The following is a 22470-nucleotide window of genomic DNA, read 5'->3' as shown; positions in this document are numbered from 1 at the left end:
CTAAAGTTGTTTCCAAAGTAACTTTGGGCTGCATTAGCCCACAATTTGGTGTTTCCTGCTGCCCCCCATGGTGACTTCTAGTTTAAAGCTTCATGGACCAGAAGTTCTTAATTTGTATGAATATCCGAAGTAGACTTTGCTGTAGATTTCTGATTTCTCAAACCCTCTTGAACTACAGTTGATGTAATTTGCCACACCATTTAACTGTGTTCTAATGGTTGCCTGCTCTTGAAAGGGAAATTTCAGTTCAAGATCTTGCTGAAATTTAGTGTTTTCTTTTTGAATGTGAAGGTCTTGTCCCTCCGCTCCCAACCCATACTGCAGACTATGCTTGAAGCTCCCCAGAGTTAAGCAAGCAGGTTAAAATTCCCTGCTGGATGCACAGAACTAGTGCTATGGTGATTGTAGCTGCTCAGTTCGTTATTGTGAATGGGTTTCTATGAATGGCCTTGCATAAATATGAATATATCTGTATATTATGGCTAAGATGAACAATGATTATAAAGATTTTCTTAATATTTTTCTTTTACGTTCCATCTTTTTCCCCTTAGAGGAATGCAGTAGCATGGATAGTTGATGGTGAATTTGGAGCAGACGACTTCTGTTTAACTTAAATTTAGTCGTATTTTAAATGGCTTGGGATTTGGTGCAAACAAACATGATTGATAGCTGGACAGACATGCTCGTCATGAAAAAAGAACCATTTCTGAAGCCCAACTGGGGCCAAACATTTTACCACCTTGCTTCATAGTAAACAGTTGAGATGAAGCACGTCGTTAGAACGTTGTTGGACACCATGTTGAAGTAACCCCCCATCGGTTGTGAAGAACTGTGCTACATTCAGGCTAACCATTGAACTTCGTATATACATTTTTCCCTTCTGCCATTTTGTCAGGCAGACTACTGTTCTTGTTGCTCTTCTGTGTAATGAAGTTTAAATGCTTGTTTGGAAAACCTTTTATTTAACAGTTTAGAAGGCTTGATAGAAAGAGTGCTTTAGTCTGAAGAGTACATGTTGGATAGGAAAGTATTTCCTTCTCTTGTTTCTCTGAGTCTCTCCGCCTTATTTAGCTTGAGATCTTTGCAGCTTGGTTCATGGATTCTAGCCTTGCCCGTTGCGCAGTATATCTAAACCCAGATGTTAAACCAGTGAATGACATGAAAAGCACTCTCAGTATCACACTTGACAAAAGGTTTTGTACTTTTCACATAGCTTGTTGCCCTATAAAGGGGTTAACAGCACAAATTTTTTAAAAAATAAATTATTTATAGCATTAAAATGACTTCATTTGTATACGTTTGGAATTTAAACCAGCTTAAAAAGTGTCATCTACAAGTTAATGCAGTATATAACTGGTGCTCCTCTGGAGAGTTGTGTAAGACCATTTGGCTGGCAGGAGTTTTACACAGACTATATAAAGTATTATTTTAAAAAAGAAACTTTGTTTACCAACAAAACAATTTGAGAGCTTTCAGAATCGCCAACTAAACAATTACAATGTAATTTCTGAAGTTAATAAATGAAAATTCCAAATTGGCCTTAACTTGTGCAATGATTCTTATTTGAAACATAAGATCTAAAATGAGGGTAGTACTGGTAGCATTGTTTTCAAAAATTAGTGAATTGACTTGTCTCCTGTGAATAAAATACGTACATTGTACAAACTTTTCATATCACACACTTCCCCAGGACCTTTTCTGAGGTGGTGGTGTCAATTGCCTGGCATTAGGAATGGGTCCTATAGCTTTCTGTGTGCAAAAGACACATAATAAAAGAAAACCAGCCTGATGTTTGCCCTACTTAACAGTTGATTTCAGAATTTCTCCCTTCTAGTTAAAGGGTAAAAATGCACTTATAGACATCCTTAAGTGTAAAAAACAGAAAAGAAAGTAATTCGTAATGAAAATAACAAAAAACACATCCTTGTGGCACTAGCTAAAATAGGAACCAGATGTGGAAAGAGGTCATTGACTTCAGGAGAAGACAGACCCAGGATTAGAAGGAAGTTTTTCTTTCTTGTGCATGTTCTGTTTTTAATGCACAGATTCTGTGGTGAGGAATCAGAATTACAGCCACTGCACTTGTGTTTATCCCTTAATTCAGACTTGCTATATTTTCCCTTCAGAACTTTTTGATTTGATCAGAGACTCCTGATAGAATTTCTTTAAATACTGCCAAAGGAGGGGAAAAGTGGTATTCCATTTTCTTAATGTAGTAAATCAGTTCTCTGAACAAACACAGAACACTATTTTCATAATCCAAATCACTAAAAAAATGCATGCGCAAACCAGGTTTATAGAGAAATCTTTAAACATAATGCCTTCCTCTTATGTCCTCTAATGGATTTAAGAGCAGCAGAGGAATTTACATCTATACTTTGGCTCATCTTAAGCTGTTATGTTTCAGCTTATTTTATGAATAATTCTACATTACATTTGTTATAGTTGTCCATTCATTATAGTTGTCCATTCACATGTATTTTGTTGGTAACTTCTTTTATTTTATTGGAAGGGCTTCTTATAGTCTACTTTTAAGCCTGTATAACATCTTATTTTTGCAGATACTCCCATTCTGTATCTTGAAATACTTTACAGCTGTATTACTGACATGGTACTGGTTTCTAACTCAAAACTACCTTAGGAGGTTGGAGCAGAAATCAGTGTTGAAATGATCACATGTGCACCAGTTTGATTTGCACTTCTTGATTTCTATAGGCTATTCAATCTGGTGCTTTTAGTAAAGAATTCTTGCCCAGAACCCATCCCAGTGAATAAATTTTGAGCCAGTAACTATTCTTTCCTTTGAAATGCAAATCACCTGTGGGAAACTAAATTAAGAGCACCAAAATGGACATACTGCTGTTCATGTTTTCCCCATGTATTAAGGTTTTGCTGGATGTTTTTTTAAAAAAGTATATACAAAGCACTTGAAGAGTGTGGAGCTGAAGGAGAAGCACATATTTTGCAAGTGCCACTTCTAAAATTAATTGCATAATGCAGGCAATGCAACTTTCAAGTGGACGCTCTTCAGATGAGGTAGTTAACTTCCGCTGTCTGGCACAGCCTTCTATTATGTATGACAACACACTGAAACAAAGAAAACAAAGTCAAGATATGCCCAGCAGTAAACTTAACTGAGTGCATTAATCCTGTTAGGATTCCTTGTGGGTATGTTAAACAGGTGAGAATCCACATTTTTTCTAACATATGGACTGAAAAGCACCACCACCACATTTTAAATAACCAGAATTTGATTGTCGCTGTTGTAGGGGAGAAGACACAGAATAGGTGTATCTGTAACCTTTATTTTCATACATTAGAAGACATTTCTACTCTTGGCTGTAAATGTTGGAGCAATAACTAATTGCTGGCCATATGTTACTTTGAGCAGAGATCACGTGTGGGAAGAGGATATAATAGTTTGCATTTTGCCTTAGGTTTTTGTACCCATCAATTCCAAAATATGCACACCAGCTATAAATCACTACAGTATCTTGCCACAATGCTTCTGAGCTTTTCAGGTAAGTCCTTTTTAAAGTAGGAGCACAAAATATGAAATAGAATTTAATTTTGACACACCCTTAAAATAGTCTTGGAAATATGTGGCTTACTTCCTTCACTTTTAACTTTTTAGTTTTGGAATGAGGGGAGTTTAATACAAATTTTAATATGAAGTCACAGATGGAAAACAACCCAACTTTTGCCAATAATCTCTTTCTGGCTTCCAAGCAGGTATTGTTGAATGTAACTTAATCTAATACTAGGTGTTTAGTGCCATCTTAACTAAAAATAAATCTCCCACCCCAAAGGAAAAAAGGCTTTAAGTTAAAATATTTTCTCATACCAGCCCTATGCTGGCAATAGATATATTGGGGGGGGGGAGGAGAATTCTTGTAATTTTTGTTTAGTTAACAGCAGAAGAATGTCTAGTTTGTAATTTTGGGGTAGGAATGGAAGGGAAAGAGAACCAATTTTCAATAAGACTTGGTGCCCTTTGTCAATACCCCAAAGCACACAAGTTGCCTCAATTTGATGCATTTCAAATGAACTGTTAAACTGGAGTATCAATCATATATATGGTTAAAATGTATATTGCATTGGCTTGAGTCCATTTTCAGCTGCCATAGAACAAACTGCTCATTTGACGGACAATTAGTAGAATTTTGGAAACACTTTGACACTTTTTGAACAGGGTGGACTTAATTGATTTGTGCAGTGTTGTCTGCAGTAGCTGCTCTAGTTGCTGGAACACAAACTAGAAACCCATTTCCTGTTTGCTGACTTCAGATGAACTAGATTCAGCAAAATGTGTGTGTGTGTGTGTGTGTGTGTGTGTGTGGTATGAATGTGTGTGCGTGAAACACAAACAGTCATGGAACCAACTGTTCTAGGTACATGTCATGTTTTACTGCATACTTTAAGTCATGTTGTGTGTATGTGAAGTGTCCTCTAACTTTAAGATTTTGGTTAATACCAATATATTTTTATAAATTTGAAATTCAGTGTGCCCCATCTTTTAAGTGTTTCATTGTTAGGATAAATGTACTAGATTTAATTCTTAACACTTCTCGGCACAGATGGAAAAAGCTATCGGCTCCTTGAAATTGTATGAGGAAGAAACGGATCCTCAAAGCATGTGTGTACTTACAAACCAAGCTGTAGAGATCAAGAAAAGAACTTTTATTGTTCTCAAATTTCTAAATTGTCAAGATTTATATGGAGTTGTGGTGGAACTAGTTAACACTTAGAGCTTTTGGTATGTAATGACTATTTGCTATGGACTGATATTAAATGTTTCAAAGGATTGCGTTCTTAAACTTCCTGGATTTTTGTTACTCTCCTCTTGGATTATATTAAGTAGTTTAAAATTTCTTTACTCTATTACATTAAAACATAAGAACTTTGGGTCTCCATATTTATTTTCACTTGTTTTACTAATTATTTACAGAACACCGTAACTTTTTATTTTATAAATATGTAGTATATTAAACATATCTCAATGTTCAATTCAAACTACATTAATTCCTGTTTTTTGTTTTTATTGGGGTTTTTTAAAAAAATTACACTTTTCCATGTTGGTGCACAGCACTTAACAAATATTTGTATTCCCTTTCTTTCCAATTCAATAAACAGAATGAATAACTGGACTTGCATAGTTCTTAGCTTTCTAAGCTTCAGTGCTATGGCTGCCTTTTTGGATTTCTATTTCATAGTGCAAGTGAAGAACAGATGTTCCACTGTAAGAAAATATTCTCTCCATATGAAGGCACAGCTGGCCAAGCTGTAGTAGTTTGTCGTTCTTTGCAGGAGCAACAAAGCCTGGGATCTAAGGTATTATATAGTCGGGGATCCAGTACTATGTTGCTGCTCGCTCAGTAGGCTAGAGTAGATTTACACAACTTGATCCACATGGAGCACAAAGCAACCCAATAGCCCTGTACTGTGATCTGCCAAGTATTTGAAAGCTACTCTGCTTTTGCAATCTCAGACAGGCATCAAGACCAGGATGTTTTCACTAAACCCATGGCTGTGGGGACTACAGCTTGGGAGGTTCACAAATTGTGCTGGGTTTGGTTAAAAGCCAAGCCACCCCACCCCACCCCACAGTTTATGTGGGATCACAGACTCAATACATACCAAACAAGGTTGGATACTACTGTAATAAGGGCTGCTTCAGAAGAAGCAAAATTGTATACCTCTGGTTGAGGGACTAAAATACGAAAGTACATACAGAGTGAGTCATTGGTGGAAGATGTGGGTGTCTCTTCACGGCTTGTCCCTTTTAATTTCACAGAAGTAGAACTTGGTAAACTTTCAGGCTCCCATTGACATGCATTTTCAAGGTACAAGTGGAAAAGAGATGTGCACATACTGTGATTATGTATCCTTCTACTTGACCTTCAAGCGTCTCTAGTAATTGAAGAAGCCACTCTAACTCATCACTACATTACACACTAGTCTATTACAGTGTGCTACTAGTAGGACAGAGCAATGTGCAGACATGAAATAAATTAAAATAATTGTGATGAGTGAGCCACTTGTAGAAGTCATTTGCTATTCAGTCTTAATTTGGGAAACTTCTTTCTGATCATACATAAGAAAATCAGATCTAGATTAAGAAAATGTGTATCTACTGTACAGCAGGGACCAGCAATTTTCACATAAATCAGTACCTCCCAAAGCTGCATAAGAAGCCATTTTTGAAAGGGATGTTTCAAAATACAATTTTCTGATTTAGTTTTGGTCTGTGTTTGAAAGGAAATGGGCCCAGTAGATTGAGCGAGCTCCACTAAAAGTAAGTCATTGGATAGTGGGCTAGTTTTCTCAGTGTTGGCTCTTGGTCTTAAAACATAAGAACATCCTAACAGACATTTCAGTTGCAGGAATACCTCAAAGAAGGACTTCTTGACCCTAGCAGGCTCCCAATTTTTGACTGGGTTAGCATTTCCTTTGATGAATGCTCTGGAAACTTCTGATCTTGTAGCACTTATTAAAGCTAAATAATGAGCTCTGACATGTTTTTCAAAGCTTAAAAAGATGTATGGGGTGGGGAGTACTGTAGCACTGGAGTCAACCCCACCTCCCTTTCTATTTCCTATAAATTTCCTTTCTCTTCATTAAGATACCAGATACCATTCTGATTCTTCTGGTTTAAAGATACCTTTCTAGTAAGACTTTCAAGTGACCATTGTTTTTGAACCTCTTTTCAAATGAACTTTCTATGAAGGTGTACTTTGGAATGGCTGTTTGCCAAAATCTACTTTTCTAAGATATAGCAGAACTTCACCCTTCTAGCTCTTAATGACAAGCAGAGTGACCCAATGGGAGATGAAGAATGTCAGATGGCAGAAGTGCCTTTTCCAATATCCTGCTGGGTGGGCAGAAGCTGGGTGGGAGGGCATTTTTCCTTTTTTGATTCATTTTTTGGATGTTTTATAAAAGGAAAATTTCCCTTCAAATGGGAGAGAAATAAACTATGCCAACTCTAGGGCTGGCATTGTTCCCTCCTCCCCATTTCAGGGGTGTGTCGGGGAAAGGGAAGGGCTTTGAATTGTGTGAATCCACAGCCTATCCTGGAGCACCTGTGGAATGCCTTTATGCTCTCCAATGTGAAGGGCACCACCTACAGTCCTTTCTGCACTGACAGAAAAGTCCTTTCAGGTGGGGCTCCTCCACTCTCAGAGGGCATCCTGAAAAATCCTATGGCCCCTGAGATGCTCTCCAATGTACTATAAGATAGCATTAACACTTTTATTATCACTTCCATCCAGTCTTACACCCCCAATATCTTCCATGTGACAGCTGCAGGCAGGCAGCCCCTTCCTGAACTGCAAATACTTGAAAAACACTAAGGTATGAATGTAGAAGTTTTCTTACATCCTGTCCATTGTTTGCGTAGTCCAATACTGCCTATGCTGACTGTTGGGACTCTTTGAAGTCTCAGGCCCTTCCGCTACTGGGGACGAAATGCGTACCTGTGTGTAAACTAAAGTGATTTGTTTGTTAAAGGGAGCTGCCGGAGTGTAGGTGTAAGCAAAAGGAAGCAGCTGTACTTGCAGAGGAGGGTACCGCTGGACTGGTCGCTGAGTATATAAGATGCCTAAGTGCCAGTTCATGATCACAGTTGCAATGAGCATTAGTTTAAACAAATAAATGGATGGATCATATTTATAATAGTTCTCTGCGTTTTATGTGATGTAAGAAAAATATTCAAGTGAAATTATTACTAAGACCTATTGCTTCACCTAATAAGATGAACTAGCCCTATAGAACATCTGGATTTGATGCAATAAGAACATGGACTGGAGTGGGGACAAATCAGTGGTTCCAGAAACTCAGTCTCATAGTGGTTTTTTTAAAATATTTTATATGTCAAAAAATACAGCAAAAATATTTTTTGTTCGAAGAGGAAAAATATACTGCATGACAACACTGGTCTAGTTACTTGAAAGCTGCTCCTGGCTCCATAACATTTCAATAGAGTGTCAATTCAGAATTTGGCCACCTTAAGAGTTCCACTTCGACATCAGTCATTTATCAAAGCCAGGATCATACTGCAGGAAAAGTGAAAAAAAGTGAATTATTGACAAACTCACAAGGACAAATTCAAACAGACTAACCCCCACCTGCAACTTGCATCCTTTTGCTAGCAATATCCGCAAAATACTGTTCCAATTTGTTTCCTTCCTTAGTAGCTTCCATTCTATCACCCCCGGCAAGTAGATTTCAGTCAGGAAAATGTCTTAAATTTAAAACGGCTTTTTATCAAGGCTGTATGAAGCAAGCTAGATAATCCCCAATGTTTATTTGGCCTAATATATGCCTAATGTGGTGTCATGTAGGACTGTGGCTTTGACAGGGCTGCCTTCACAGATGGTTCATCGCTTGTCTCACTCTGTTTCAAAAGCATTCAACTCGAAGTTTGCAGATCATAGTAAGAATCACTTCCAGCACGGGCTGCTTCAGCTCCCAGAGCAGTCCACACATCCCAGCACAGATTATGGGGCATAGTTTGCATCCCAAGAAATCCTGATTAAACTTAATTTATATGACTTGAATCTATCCAGGAATCCAGCCTCTGCTCCCAAGATCATCTCTAAGCAAGTTGTGTGAACATCATATTCCATATATGCAGAATATTTCCACTGGAACTGGGCCCATATTCTAGGATAACTGAAGGAACAGAAGCTATACCTTGAAATGTGAAGAGAGATCCAGTTTGTATATGACATAATTTTTTTTTAAAGGTAACCCACAAAGTTAATTCAAAGTCTAAGAGTGCATGTTAAGATACCTTATTTTAAAAAAGGAACCTCCTGGGTGTTTATACCATGAAGGGACAGATTTAAACGGGGGAAAACTTTCACACACAAAAGCACGTAAAAATCATGGGTTGGACCCAGATTTATGGTGGATCAAATGTGCTGACTAAAGTGGACTCCTGCCCCCTCTTCCCAAAGCAGCCCCTCAAGCCCCTTGAAAATATTATACACAGAATGGGATGAGTTGTGGTATGTGTGTGACTTTCCAGAAACAGTCCTTCGTCTCATAGGAGGGACCTTCCTTTTGCAGAAGGTGGAATCTGGATCCAATCCTGAGTATTGTGTACAAAGCAAGATGACACTACGGATTTAAAAACCTGTTAAACACAAATTCCCCCTCTTCAGGAATTCATGGGAATTATATTTCCAAGGGCATGGAAGAGACTTGGGATATCTTGGAAACAGATTTTTTTAAGTATCCCAATAAACTACAATTCCCAGTTTTTAGGGGATGAAGCCATAATAATTAAACCAATATACATTTGTAGATTAAATAGGGGATCAATGTACCTGGAATTCTACAGTCACCCCAAACTAGATGCACAAGGCATGCTACAAACATAGGGAAAGTTAAGTCTAGAGTTGGATGCTCCATTGCATGGTGAAAATCTCACCACAGGAAAACATCTCCCACTCAAACAGAAAATCAACACACTGAAAGTCTTCATGTGATAACTACAATCACTACATGACAAACGTGACTATATGAACCTAACCATCAATGGATTAAAGTTAAGAGCTATTAGCAGCAATAGCTAAGGAAGTTTAAGGAACCATGTCCTTGTTTACTTGCCTTAACATGGGAATCACAAGTTCAATTAAGTGGCGACAACCTTTGCTGTTGCTGTATGAGGATTAAATATCAGCTGTTAAATTTGGGGATGTGTTTCCAAAAGCAACAGAGGTGCCTTTCTAGTTTGTTTTACATTAGATATATCCAGGTCTTGAATCTCTTTCCTGGATGAGTTGCAGTGTGACATCCCAGAGGGTGGGTCACTAGATGTGCCAGTGTAAACCTAAATCCAGTTACGAACAGGTCAGTCAGATGCTTCCATTTTCTCTAAGAAAAGTATGAGTAAACATGCAGGTGAAACTGAGAGGCAACTAGTTTTTTAAAAGAAAAAAAATGAAGAGAATTAGCATTTGGCTGCTATTAGAAAGTGTAAACTTTGCAAAGAGTGTAGGAGATCACAGAAGAAAACTAAACCCAGCAAGGTCAGAGGGAAACACATTAACAGGAACTTTCAGAATGATTTTGCTGGTCTCCTTAAGTTGCCAGATTCGAGACTTACCTGTAAAGGTACATGAAGAAACAAAGAAGGTGAAAGCCAAGCTTAATCATGGCCTCCTTCATGTGTGATTTTAGCTGCCCTCGATTGTGGATCTCTGTGGGATCAAATACTCCCATGTTTCCACTGGGAACCATAATGTACCTGAAAGGGTTTCAAAGAGAAGCGTTTCAGTACCAACCAGGCTCCAACATTGGGTGTGACACAATGCAAGCTCAGTGTGCTAATAATCTGAGTATCCAGGTAAATTGAGTTGGACTGGGCAAGACAACGCTTTGAAAGAACTGGTTGGACAGCAGGGGGGAAGGCTGGAATCTTTCCAGGCAGGCATGACAGAAAGCAGGCATCAGAAGGGTCAAGCAAAAGGTTCAGAGAATGTGTGAGCCTGAGCATAAGTGCTCCCAGTACTGTTGGGATAGAAATTTTGTAATGGAAACTTTTCCACCACAGAAAAAAAAATCCAGTGTAATGTGAGCAGACCTCAACTTGCGCAACAGGGCCTCTCCTCCTTTCTGCAGCCCCCCCTTCCCCCAATGCCTGCCAAATGTGTTTCAGCGTTCCCCCAATCCACTGGGCAAGATCTGAGCATTGGACAGGGAGAATCTGTTGTGCTCATGGATGGACACCTGAGGCCTGGATGAGACCAAAAGCCTCAAGCATCCTGTTCAGTGACTGGGTTCAGATAACACAATAGCCAATGGTGGTTTAAATAGTCAAAAGTTGGTTATTTAATCCACCATGGGTTGTTGTGTTGCGTGAAGGGAGTTTTTTTAACCAATGGCTGGTTATTTGGTGGAAATAACCAATGCAAATAACCAACACGGTGCAGAGTTGGCTATTTGCACCACCATTGTTTATAGTGTTGTAACCCTGAATCCACTTTGGTATTAATTAAGTGGTGAAATCTGCATTGATGGAGGCTTCGACTTCTGTTCTACAAATGGAAATGTGGTCCATGTGCATAGACCTCACAGAGAACCTTCCATTTCTCACAAAAGGCATGCAAACATCGTCTCTAGATCACAGCCTATGAACTGGCCAGCGAGAGTTCAATTTTTCCCCTTCATATGGAAGTGCCCTAGAAAGGGGCATAGTTCAGTGGTAGAGCAGATGTTTTGCATGCAGAAGGTCCCTGCCGTCTCCAGTAAAGGCTAGAAGAATTCCTGCCTGAAACCCTGGCGATCTGCTGCAAGCCAGTGTTGAGAATACTGGGCTAGATGGACCAATGGTCTAACTCAGCATAAGGCAGCTCCCTATGTTCGTACTATGTGTAGCACCGTAAATTTAGGCCGTTTGCCAAAGGCCTCAAGAGCCATCCCAGAAGTACAGTATATCATCCAGCTAACAGTTTTCATACATGTACCTGCCACATTCCAGCTCTAGTCAGGCATTTGTATTTATGTGCAACTGATTATATTAGGATATGGGCATAGATGCAAATCTCCCACTGAAAGCAATGCAGCATGGACATGGGCATTCATCTGGATGTTTATGTAATTTATCACTGCTGTTTCTGTTTCCAGACCTGCATCTCCTTGTCTGGATTAAGGCGAACAGGCTTCAAGATATAGTTAGCAAAAATAACTCTGAAATGTCATCAAAGAAAGCTTTCAGAATAAAGAAAGCATCCCTCAAACAAACATCAATACACTTAGAAATTAAATGGATGGGGAGAAGTGACATTAAGCTTTTATCAGTTTCTACTGATAGTGGCCAATTTAACAAGTTATGGAACAAGACGAACACATTATAAAGTGGGTGAGTTATTTAAAAGACCAAACAGCACAATCAGCATCAAGTCAACAACAACAGTCCACTTATCTTCTGAACACATTTTTAATAACTTGCAATGCTTTAAAACAACCCACTAGCAACTCCCGGTGGTTCTTACCTATATATATTCCAGGTTGCTACAGGTAAATTGAGAAGGAAGATGAACCAGTGCAGTGAAATAAGCATTAATACAGTGACAATGGTGTGGCCAATCAATTCAGGGATCACCCACTGGAAAAGAGATAATTTTTAAAAAGTAAAAACTCTTATACAACATTCTGTCTCTACCAACAAGCAAAGGAGAAGACAGTGCTGTGCATCTTTAATTGTGCATCATTTATTAGGGATTTCCAGCCTGTGTTGACTGATCCTGTAATTAGCATCTAGCAGCTGAAATATAAATCCTCAAGTCACATGCTTCTGAGTAGTCTTTTTGAAAGTGTATGGACTTCCAGACTGCCATCAAAGTAGTATCTAGACTACTTTGTAGGACCCATCCCTGCACTTCTGAGGTGATTATCTGTCGAGTACCACAAGGAGAAGCAGGTGGTCTATCTGGGAACACATCTCAGTTGTTTGCGTTCTGAAGTTCCGGGCAAGTGCAGAATTTGGTAATTCATGCAAAACTAACATCCTGAGAATTTCAATTTTATCTTTAAACTAAATTTCTAGCCCTTGTGGCTGAGAATGGGCTTGAGAAATACCTGAACAAAATGTCAGAAGCAGAATGGTGGAGAGGACTTCCAGAGCTTCAAGCAATAAAGCTCCCATGGCCTCTATATCACCTTCGTCCCTGCATAAAATGGGCATGTGTTTGCTTTTCTGCTGAAACCTTGTATTTCAGGTACAGACCAACATTTAATTCATGCCAGCCTAGTACTTTATTCCTTCCTTTGACATCTGAACAGCTTGACAGTCCCCCTCGCTGGAAGAAAGGAGTCTCAAGATGCATCTCTCAGGTTGAGTATGTTGTGGGGGGGGGGACAGGGGGAGAGGACTTTGCAAAGGGTTTCATGTGTTTAGTTGCATTCTCAATTTAAATTCTCAAATTAAGATAATCAAAACTGCACCAAGAAAAGCTGAATTTCACAACATTCGTCGAATGCCATTTCTTTGCAAGGGATTCTAGCCCAAGGCAAGCTGCTAACTAGAATTATGTCTTTTAGGGCTCAGTCCTTTCTATGTTTAGATAGAAAAAAAATCCTACAATTCCCAACATTCCCCAGCCCCTCATAGTTAATGAGGTGACAGAAGTAGTAATTTTAGGGGAAAGTGATTGTGTAATTCTCAAGTTTTTGATTTTTAAGGAAATTAGAGCTGTGTAGTCAAATGTGTTCCTTGGACTTCAGGAAAGCCAATTTTAATAAACTTAGAGCACTGATAACTAGGATTCTATGGCAGGAACAGGAAGAAGAGTTCCAGAGGGATGGGAGTTCCTAAAAAAGGAGATACGAAAAGCTCAATCAAAAACAATCCCAATGAGGAAAAAATAGAAGCCAATGTGAAAATCTGAAAAGAAAAAGGACACATAAAAGAGGTGGGAGGACAGGAAATGTACAGGCAGATAGCCCAGAATTGCAGAGATGGTGTCAAAAAGCCTAAAATTCAGAATGAGCTGATGTAGGTGAGGGATGCTAAGAACAACAAGAAGGTCTTCTTCAGATATGTTCAAAATGGAAGACAAAAGTAATGGTAGATCAACTGCTCAGTGACAGGCAACAGACAAAAGGCAGTATTGCTCAATTCCGATTTAGGCCCAACCTTCTCCCAAAAGAGGATCTGTTTTCCATCCGGCATATGTGACAAACAGGCCAAAGGGGTAAGAGTGCAGTTTATATCTAAGCACCTTAAATGAACTGAAGTACCCAGGTCCAAATGAATTGCATCCTAGTGTTGAAGGAGCTAGCAGATGGACTTTCAGAACCTCTATCTGTTATCTTTCAGACATCCTAGAGAATGGGTGAAGTACTGGAGGAGGGCAAATGTTAAAACAGGAAGATCCAAGGAATTACAGACCAGTCAATTTGACATCAATACCTGGGAAGATTCTACAGCAGATTATAAAGCGCTCAATCTGTAGGCACCTTGATACTAATGCAGTGATCGCTGGAAGCCAGAATGGATTTGTCAAGAACAAGTCCTGCCAGACTAATCTTATTTCTTTTTTCAATTGGTTAACTTCCTTTGTAAGATCATGCAAATGCTGTGGACATAATATCGTATCTTGACTTCAGCAAGGCATTTAACAAAATGCCCCCATAATATTCTGATTAGCAAGCTAATGAAGTGTGAGCTGGATGGCAGCTATGGTGACTGGAGAACTTTATTCAAATTGTGCTCATTGATGGTTCCTCATCAGACTGGAGGGAGGTATTGAGTGGGGTGCCACAGGGCTCAGTTCTTGGCCCTGTATTCTTTAACTTTTTAAAAATTAATGATGACTTGTAGGAAGAAGTGGGGGAATACTTATCAAATTTGAAGATAACACAACATTGGGTGGGATAGTTAATTCCTTAGAAGCCAAAAACGAAATTCAAAATGATCTTCACAGGTTAGAAAGCTGGGCAGAAAATAATAGAATGACATTTAACAGAGAAGTGCAAAAGTTCTTCATTTAGTAAGGAGAAATCAAATGCACAGGTACAAGAGGGGATACTGGCTTGACAATAAAACTCGTAAGAAGGATCTTGGCATTGTAGTCAATCACAAGCGGAATATGAGTCAGCAGTGTGACCTGACTACAAAAAATGCAATGTTCGGTTGTAGCAATACGTGTATAGTTTCTAAACCATGAGAAGTAATAGCTTCACTTTACTCTGCACTGGTCAGATATCTCAAATCTGTGTCTAGTTCAGGACACTACACTTTAAGAAGGATTCAGATACATTGGAACAAGTTCAGAGAAGGGAAAGAATGATGATCAGTGGAAGGAAAGACTGATCAGCCATCTGTCAGGGATGCTTTAAAGTGGTTGGACATGATGGCTTCAATGGCCAGCTCTATGATTCTAAGTGAGGAGAATGTAGGTGTACAAGGTGGGCTATGAGGCATACAAGAAAAAATATCCATATAAAATGGAGGAATGGAAGCATGGCTGATTGGAAGGATAAGGGAAGGTCCTATGGGCCCACGATCTGGATAACCCAGATTCTAGCAAAAGGCTTCCAAGAACAGGAGGCGAAGAAGTTCACATTTTCCTCAGTAAACAAAATATTGTAAATTTTGTGATGGAACAGTCCCTGCAACAAAATTACTACCAGGTAAAGAAATCCAGACGTATGCACATCCAAATAAATAAATGGCAGATAACTATCCACATGTGAGGGATTCATCTGTTTCAGCTTAGTTCCTGTCTGATTTCAATCGGTTTTGCATCAGCAACAGAATTTGAAGACCGGACTGTTGATAAGTAGGATGGTCTGGGAAACTCTCAAGAACATTTGCTTAAAGGACTCATCTGGGGCTCTTTGGTTGCAAACGGACCAGAGAACTTTGGCTATGGGGCATTATATAAATAATAATTTCCTGATTAATTTACTTATTTTCTACACACTGTGAATGTTTTACAAGAAATATTTCAACCTCTGACAGGACAATCTCACATCTACTCAGAAGTAAGTCCCACTGAGTTAAATGAAGCTTACTCTCAAGTAAGTAGGAACAGCACTGAAGCCTGAGGTAGATTATATTTACATTGGAAACAGGGTCTTGCCCAAATCACCCAGGAAGTCTTAATGTAGGACAAGTGATATAATCCAGTAAACTCATATCACGTTTACTGGATTAAAGGAGCCCCATTTCTAGGGAGATGGCAAGTAGTTTACAGGTGCCTATGGCCATTCTCTAGTAGCATGGAACAAAAGGATGCATAATTACAGTATTTCATACCAACTAGAAATACAACACAATCACATCTACAGAATTTCCCCACTTTAAACAGAGAAAAAGTGGGGGGGGAACTTACTTTATTTAGTTTCGAGCAGCAAGATCTAGCATTAATGTAGTCACATTCCAAATCTGATAGTGTAATTATCTGAAGATCAAGATAAGGAATTACTATAGTTTGGCAGCTCTATTCCCGGATTCTTTTACACAAGAGCCAAAAATGTCTTGCGACTGATGAGTAGCACAACAGTTGAGAAGAGTTCATATAAACATCTGCAAATAATAGTAGCATCTCTTACAATAATGGCTACAGTACAGAACCTTCATGATCAGACTAATACAAACCCTGGCCATAAGACCTATAGGAATTGTGAGGTAGACACCATTTTTTCACGTGATCTTGGTAGGACATGCCTAAAGAATTGTGGGGGGGGGGGGACGACTTGGGTAGACATCTGCATCCTGGGCAGAAATTTGGTATGATTCCATATTGTTTTGGGCATATGCGGATAATACCATCTCCTGGTTTTTCTCATTTTTCTTTTTTATTGCTACATCTATAGTACATATGACATATGCTTTTGATTCCTCATGAAATTTCCTATAAAATGGCACTAGTTTCACCTTCCTATCTCCATTGGCTGCAAAGTTATATACTTTTTAAGACTGAAAACTGTTATATTGACACTATGAATTAAGCATATTTCCACAAATATTTGGAACTCAGCTCTGCTAAATAATTAATTCATTCCACGACGATGTTATATTGAATCTTTGCTGCTAAGTTGTTCTGTCTTCCTTCTAATTAAATTGTTGTCTTCTCTCCTGATCTATGTCTCTGGCATATGATGCACTTCAAGGTGTTTGTCTCTGTAGAAGTTCTTGGATCTTGCTTGAACGGAAGACCAGCAAGTAGCTTGTTTTCTGCCATATTCATACATCACTCAATCTCAAACACTAAGATTTTATATTAATAATAAACAAAGTAAAGAATTTGCTATTCAGGAGAGAAGTAGTTAGCAGAGCTGTGTTTCAAGTATTTGCGAAAACATGCTTAATTAGTAGTGCCAATATAATAGTTTTTGGTCTTTAAAAGTATATAACTTTGCAGCTGATGGAAATAGGAAGGTGAAACTAATGCCATTTTATATGAAATTTCATGAGGAATCAAAAGCACGTCATACTTACTATAGCTGTAATCATAATAAAAATGAGAAAACCCAGAGATGGTACTATCCACGTATGCCCCAAACAATATGGCGTCATACCAAATTTCTGCCTGGAATGCGAGATGGAACACAGAGGAGGGCCAGGATCTCTTCTCGATCATCCCAGAGTGCAGGACACGGAATAACAGGCTCAAGTTACAGGAAGTCAGATTCCGGCTGGACATCAGGAAAGACTTCCTGACTGTTAGAGCAGTATGACAATGGAACCAGTTACCTAGGGAGGTTGTGGGCTCTCCCACACTAGAGGCATTCAAGAGGCAGCTGGACAACCACCTGTCAGGGATGCTTTAGGGTGGATTCCTGCATTGAGCAGAGGGTTGGACTCGATGGCCTTTTAGGCTCCTTCCAATTCTACTATTCTATGATTCTATACGATTCTATGTCTACCCAAGTTTTTTCTCCATACTTTAGGCATCCAGTGAGAAAAGTTGTCCACCTCACAATACCTACAGGTCTTATGGCCAGGGACTGGACTAGAAGGCCATTTTTAAGGATTCATAGATTAGTTATGGCACAATTCACAACCCAACTGCCCTATGCTGATAGTGCAGGTAGTCAAACCCAAATTCCAATATACCCGGTATCCTAAAAACTGTATAGCTCAGCATCCATGCAATGACTCTGTGATTGGTCACCACAATCATAACTGTTGATTGGACAGGAGCTGCAAACACAAAGTATGCCCCCCACCCCTGCCATACTCACACAATGGACTGAGTGCAGCTTCCCCAGGCATTGCTGCAATTGCTCTAATCCGTCACATAGCCACAAAGGACTCTAGATATACCTGGGATTTTCTGGAACTTGGAATAGCTTCATCTACACCCCTATCACACTCCACCCTTTGTTCATTCTTAAAAGTGTATAACTATTTTATAGACTGAACACTTATGACAGAATAGCTGTTCTAGTACAAGCATACAATCACATGCTGGTCTGGTTCAGACACACCTAAAAATCATGGTTTCCCATTATGTGAATGAACTTCTGTGAGCCTTTGACATACACACACCTCCCTCGCTTCCCATCTTTTGTGCAACAGGAGGAGATCAGGAGCATCTGCTTCTGGTTTTCAACTAACCACAATTTGCCACAGAGTCTGAATTTGGGTAATTCATTTAAATTTTAGTAAACAGCCCAGGATCTGAAACCATAAACAAACCACAGTTCAGACATCAAAGCAAACTGGGGGGGGGGGGGGGTTTACACTCAGAAGCAAAAGCTTCCAATGTGCTTGCAGGCACAAAAGATAAGGAAAAGGGAGGGTGAGTGTGCAAGACCACAGCTTACCATGATTCATTCATATAACAAGAAAACATGGTTTTCTGTTACGTTTGAACAGGGCCACTGTGATTTCATGTGGAGCCAACACCAGCTCTTTCTGCTGCTATACTGAATTTTAGAACTAGAACACAGGTGTCATCAACAAATGCAGGACATAAATATTCCACTTAATACTTCAAAGTTGAGTGGTGCAAGGCATCATTATGTTTTTACATATGAAAGGAAGCATACCTAATGTGGTTATGCTGAACTTGCATGAAAAAACATTATTTAGGTATTGGAAATTCTAGTCATATAATACTAATACTCTTCATGTAGTATAGCAACATGTTCAAAAGGAATGTCAAGATCTTCTGAGAAGAGAAAAAGAAGAAAAAGGATCAGTGTTTCACTCAAACCATCAATGCCTGAACATGTTCTGAGAAAATATGAAAAAAGACTTGATATTAGTGAAATATCAGAAGAAAAATAGAAGTCTGAACTCCCTTTAAAAGAAGGTTAGTCTTCAGTACATGTCAAAATAACAGCCATTTAGGAATATCAACAGTAGGTAAACTTGACGTACTTTAGCCTTTGAAAAGAATCTGGAGACTATTTTAAAGAATTGCCCTTTGTATCCCACAATGTCATAAAATAACAACCGGAATTATGGGGCTGTGACCTTTGGAACAATTACTCAGAAGTACCAATCAAATAAGATTGACTTCTAAGTCAACACATCTAGCACTAGGGTGTAACTCAGGAAAGAGCAGATCTCATGGCACCAGTGTTCCATATTTCACTCCACGCTTAAAGATGGTGTGTTACAATCACAACATTAGGTTTCAATGTGTGTGTGTTTTAAAAAGAAGTTGTAAATTCTACTGCAAAACTATATATTTCATACAAAATATTTAATTAGCAGGGACTTTGCCTGAACCACACAATACAATGAAGAGGACTACAGTCAAATAGGATTTTTACAGTTTGTGTGAGGTTGGGCTCACAGCACATGCTATGTGCTAGAAATATTACCTCCACCTCTCCTTGGGCATCATCATTCCCAGTGTGAGAGGTTAGCATGGTTGAGCAGTGGCTAGAGCCCACCAACTCAGAGCCCATTGTGCCCTCAAGGCCAGCCTAGTATTTAGGCTCTGGTCACCACTGGAGATCAGGAATGTCATGTGGGTGAGAGAACGGAATTGCATAAAGGCAAGTGAGTCAACCAGCAGTGCAGGGATGGAGTATTTCATCCTTTTTCTGTGGCCAACATAGAAACCAAATGGCCTGCCAGGGAAGGGACCCCCCTCTTCTGCGCTCAGAATATAAAGACAGCTCTCCAGCCCTCCTCTGCCAGTCCGGAGCAGGCTTGTATCTTTCGGGGCTTCTTTACAAGGCTGTGGAAGGTTTGCCAATGGGTGTAGCCAAGTCAGAGGAAGCACGCATTATATCCAAATTGTCTAGGCCCTGGAGGAACAGAAAACCAGTTCCAGAGTTCCTACTGCAGATGAGAAGGGTCTCTCGGGCAGTCCCTCTGGCCCATTCCTGTGCCACCCCTTCCCTTCACAGATAAGGACTATGTTGACTCATTTTAAAAAAAAATCAAATCCCACTTTTTTTTTTTAATGATACTGCTCCCTAAGGCTTCTCCGAGCTAGGCCAAGTTGCCACAGGCCTCCCAAAAGCTGGGATCGGTCCTGGTCGTCTTCCTCGCCAAGCACCTCCGTCCCCCTTCATTCTCCCCTACTAAGCTCTACATCGTTATGCCGCTACTGCCTGCCCATAACAGACCGCCATTAACGTCCCCACCTCGTAGAGTCCCTTCCCAGCACTCCCACCCACCGATCAGAAAGGAAAAGGGGCGCCTCGCCCGCTTCCACCCTCTCCCCAGGCCCCACGCCGAAATAAGCTGGAGGATACGAAATACACGGAAAGGAAAATCAGGGCACAGCAATCAATGAGCGAAAAAATGAACACCACCGACTCCATCCCGCTGCTGAGACCGCCGCCTCCGAGGTCCTACCGGCCACCGTATGCCGCCCCGCCGCTCTGGTCCCTTCGCGGCTACCGTACAGCCGCCGCCTTCCTCTCGCTTTCGGTTCCTGTGACTCCCTCCTCCCTGTCTGTGGGGTGTGTGTGTCCCGCACTGCACGCTGGGAACTGTAGTCTCTCTCCTCAGTTGAGCAAAGAAGACGAAATGCTCCCCTAGCGAGGGGTGAAGATATCAAAGACATTAATTTTTTTAGGATGTTTTTAACAATGTATATTATGTTTTGGTTGAGTATTATGTATTTTGTCGTTGTTGTAGAATGGAGAGGCGGTTAAGAATTATTATTATTATTATTATTATTATTATTATTATTATTATTATTATTATTATTATTATTATTATTATTATTATTATGCCTTCCCAGGGATGGCAGGAATGTGGAATGAGACGCGAGGGAGACATAATGTGGTCCTCTATAGCTCGGACTGTTTGTTAGGCGACCCAAGCAGTGCCTGTGTGGAAATCCTAATCCGCCGCCTTGTTCCGCCTTCTTTCTTTCCGGCTGGACTGAAACCAAGTCCCAGCGTTGGAGAGGCGGCCCATAGCGAGGCAGCTACTTCCCGTGTGCTCAGGCGGTCCTTAGGCAGCCTTGGTGCGACAGCCTCCGTGGTTGGGAAAGGCGGCGCCTCCCCTTCGCTGGAAGAGCGGAATTCGGAGTGTCGGGAGCCGCCATGCGGAGCCGTGGAGGAAGCCACCCCGTCGGGGATCCCAGGCTGAAGCAGCGAGTGAAGCAGGTGACGCCTCGCCTCATCTCTCTCTCTCTCTCTGCCCCTCTTGGTCCTTCTGAGCCCCCCCCCCCTTTCGATTAGCCTTTCCCAACCTGGCACCTTCCAGATGTTTTTGACTACAAAATAACGTCAGCCCCAGGGTCAGGGATGTTTCAAAGATAGGTTTGTTGCAAATGAGGAATGCAGTATTATATAAAAATAAAACTTTTATTGCCTCAAACAAACATAGCTTCTAACTAACTTCTCTCCAGCCCTGACTCCTGAGATTGCTGAGTCACTGACTGCTGTGTCACCTCCTGATTGGGCGAGTTGCAGTCTAAAACATCTGGAGGGTACCAGATTGGGGAAGGTTGGATCAGGCTGTAGGTCATCAGTCGGGTCTTAATTCGCTCATCCATTCACGCCTCTGGACGTGAAGTAAAGAAAGGCGTGCTTCTGAGCGTGTTTAGGTTGCCTTTCCCTCACTACTGTAGCCAGCTGTTACACATCTGGCATTAGAAGGGAACTGGGATGGGGTAAAGGTAGTGGTTTTGCTCTGTTTGTTGCTGTAGACTGAATTAACATGGATAGCTATAGGATAAACTTGTAGCGTGTTTACTTGCTGAGTTTATCTTCTAGGAAGTCAGTGGGATGTACTTAAAGGTGTGTTGTGGAGTTGTGCGGTCCAATTCTATGCATTTTTATTCAGAAATTAGTCCCATGGCTTGTTAATCCCTACTGTGTACAAGGTTGTAGACCCACAGCCCAATCTTGTTATATGCATGCCTAATTACATAGTCTTTAGCAAGGTCAATGAGTTACATGCTAAAGCATAAGATGGCTTTTTGCTCAGGGGCTTCCAAATCATTGAACTGTAGAGGAGTGACTAGGAATATTACCTCATTCCACAGTATAGGCACCTAGGTCTTTTAAGGGTTGCTTCACATGTGAGTTCCTGTGTTCAGGAATCTATTTCCAGTATTCCAGTACATAGATGCCATTCTAACTTTCTGGAGTTTTGCCAAATGCAGATCTTCACAGTAAAATAGTTACCCTTTGGCAAAGTCTGAGGAGTCTAGAACCTTTTGCTTCCAGTTTAATTTAGCTGCAGTATCAGAATTAGATAGACTGTTAATCTTAATTCCTATCATGATTTATTTGAGCTAGCCAGCGGGGGCTGACCCAATTAATCAGGGGAGTGGTGAATGCATCTCTGCAGGGTGGTGTGGTCCCCACTGCCTTGTAGGAGACAGTAGTACAACCATTCCTGAAAAAACCCTCCCTTGACCCAGAGATTTATGGCAGCTATTGTCTGGTTGCCAATACCCCATTTTTTAGTAAGGTGCTGGAGAGGTGCTCTTGGATGAAACTGATTATCTGGATCCATTCCAGTCTGGCTTCAGGCCTGGTTTTGGGACAAAATCAGCCTTGGTCAACGTGATTGATGACCTT

At 40.4% G+C, this 22470-nt stretch overlaps 3 protein-coding genes across 5 annotated transcripts in view; 2 read left to right on the top strand and 1 right to left on the bottom strand.

Moving 5' to 3' along the window:
- WDR26 (WD repeat domain 26) overlaps positions 1–5147 on the top strand; it is a 38638-nt gene extending 33491 nt beyond the window's left edge. For both annotated transcript variants that reach the window (XM_063124119.1, XM_063124118.1), the window contains exon 14: positions 552–5147. In XM_063124119.1, the coding sequence (XP_062980189.1) occupies positions 552–577 (26 nt within the window). In that variant the 3' untranslated portion in view covers positions 578–5147. The remainder of the gene's footprint in view (positions 1–551) is intronic.
- A 2700-nt stretch (positions 5148–7847) lies between these two features.
- CNIH4 (cornichon family AMPA receptor auxiliary protein 4) lies at positions 7848–20325 on the bottom strand. 2 transcript variants are annotated; one of them, XM_063124117.1, is made up of 6 exons: positions 20246–20321; positions 18514–18635; positions 15849–15917; positions 12003–12115; positions 10115–10255; positions 7848–8054 (listed from the first exon to the last, which is right to left on the bottom strand). In XM_063124117.1, the coding sequence occupies exons 4-6, from the start codon at positions 12068–12070 to the stop codon at positions 8027–8029; spliced, it is 237 nt and encodes a 78-aa protein (XP_062980187.1). In that variant the 5' UTR covers positions 12071–12115; positions 15849–15917; positions 18514–18635; positions 20246–20321; the 3' UTR covers positions 7848–8026. The 2 variants fall into 2 exon arrangements, with proteins under 2 accessions (XP_062980187.1, XP_062980186.1); XM_063124116.1 differs by lacking the exon at positions 18514–18635 and having other exon boundaries at positions 20182–20325.
- Positions 20326–20920: 595 nt separating this feature from the next.
- The window catches only part of NVL (nuclear VCP like), a 91057-nt gene continuing 89507 nt past the window's right edge, over positions 20921–22470 (top strand). Inside the window, exon 1 of the mRNA XM_063124115.1 lies at positions 20921–21045. Coding sequence (XP_062980185.1) covers positions 20983–21045 — 63 coding nt within the window. The 5' untranslated portion in view covers positions 20921–20982. The remainder of the gene's footprint in view (positions 21046–22470) is intronic.

The sequence above is a fragment of the Elgaria multicarinata genome, chromosome 4 (assembly GCF_023053635.1).
Source record: "Elgaria multicarinata webbii isolate HBS135686 ecotype San Diego chromosome 4, rElgMul1.1.pri, whole genome shotgun sequence".
In the NCBI taxonomy this organism is placed as follows: domain Eukaryota; kingdom Metazoa; phylum Chordata; class Lepidosauria; order Squamata; family Anguidae; genus Elgaria; species Elgaria multicarinata.
The sequence above is the reverse complement of the archived record's forward strand: the minus strand, read 5'-3'. Positions and strand labels throughout refer to the sequence as shown.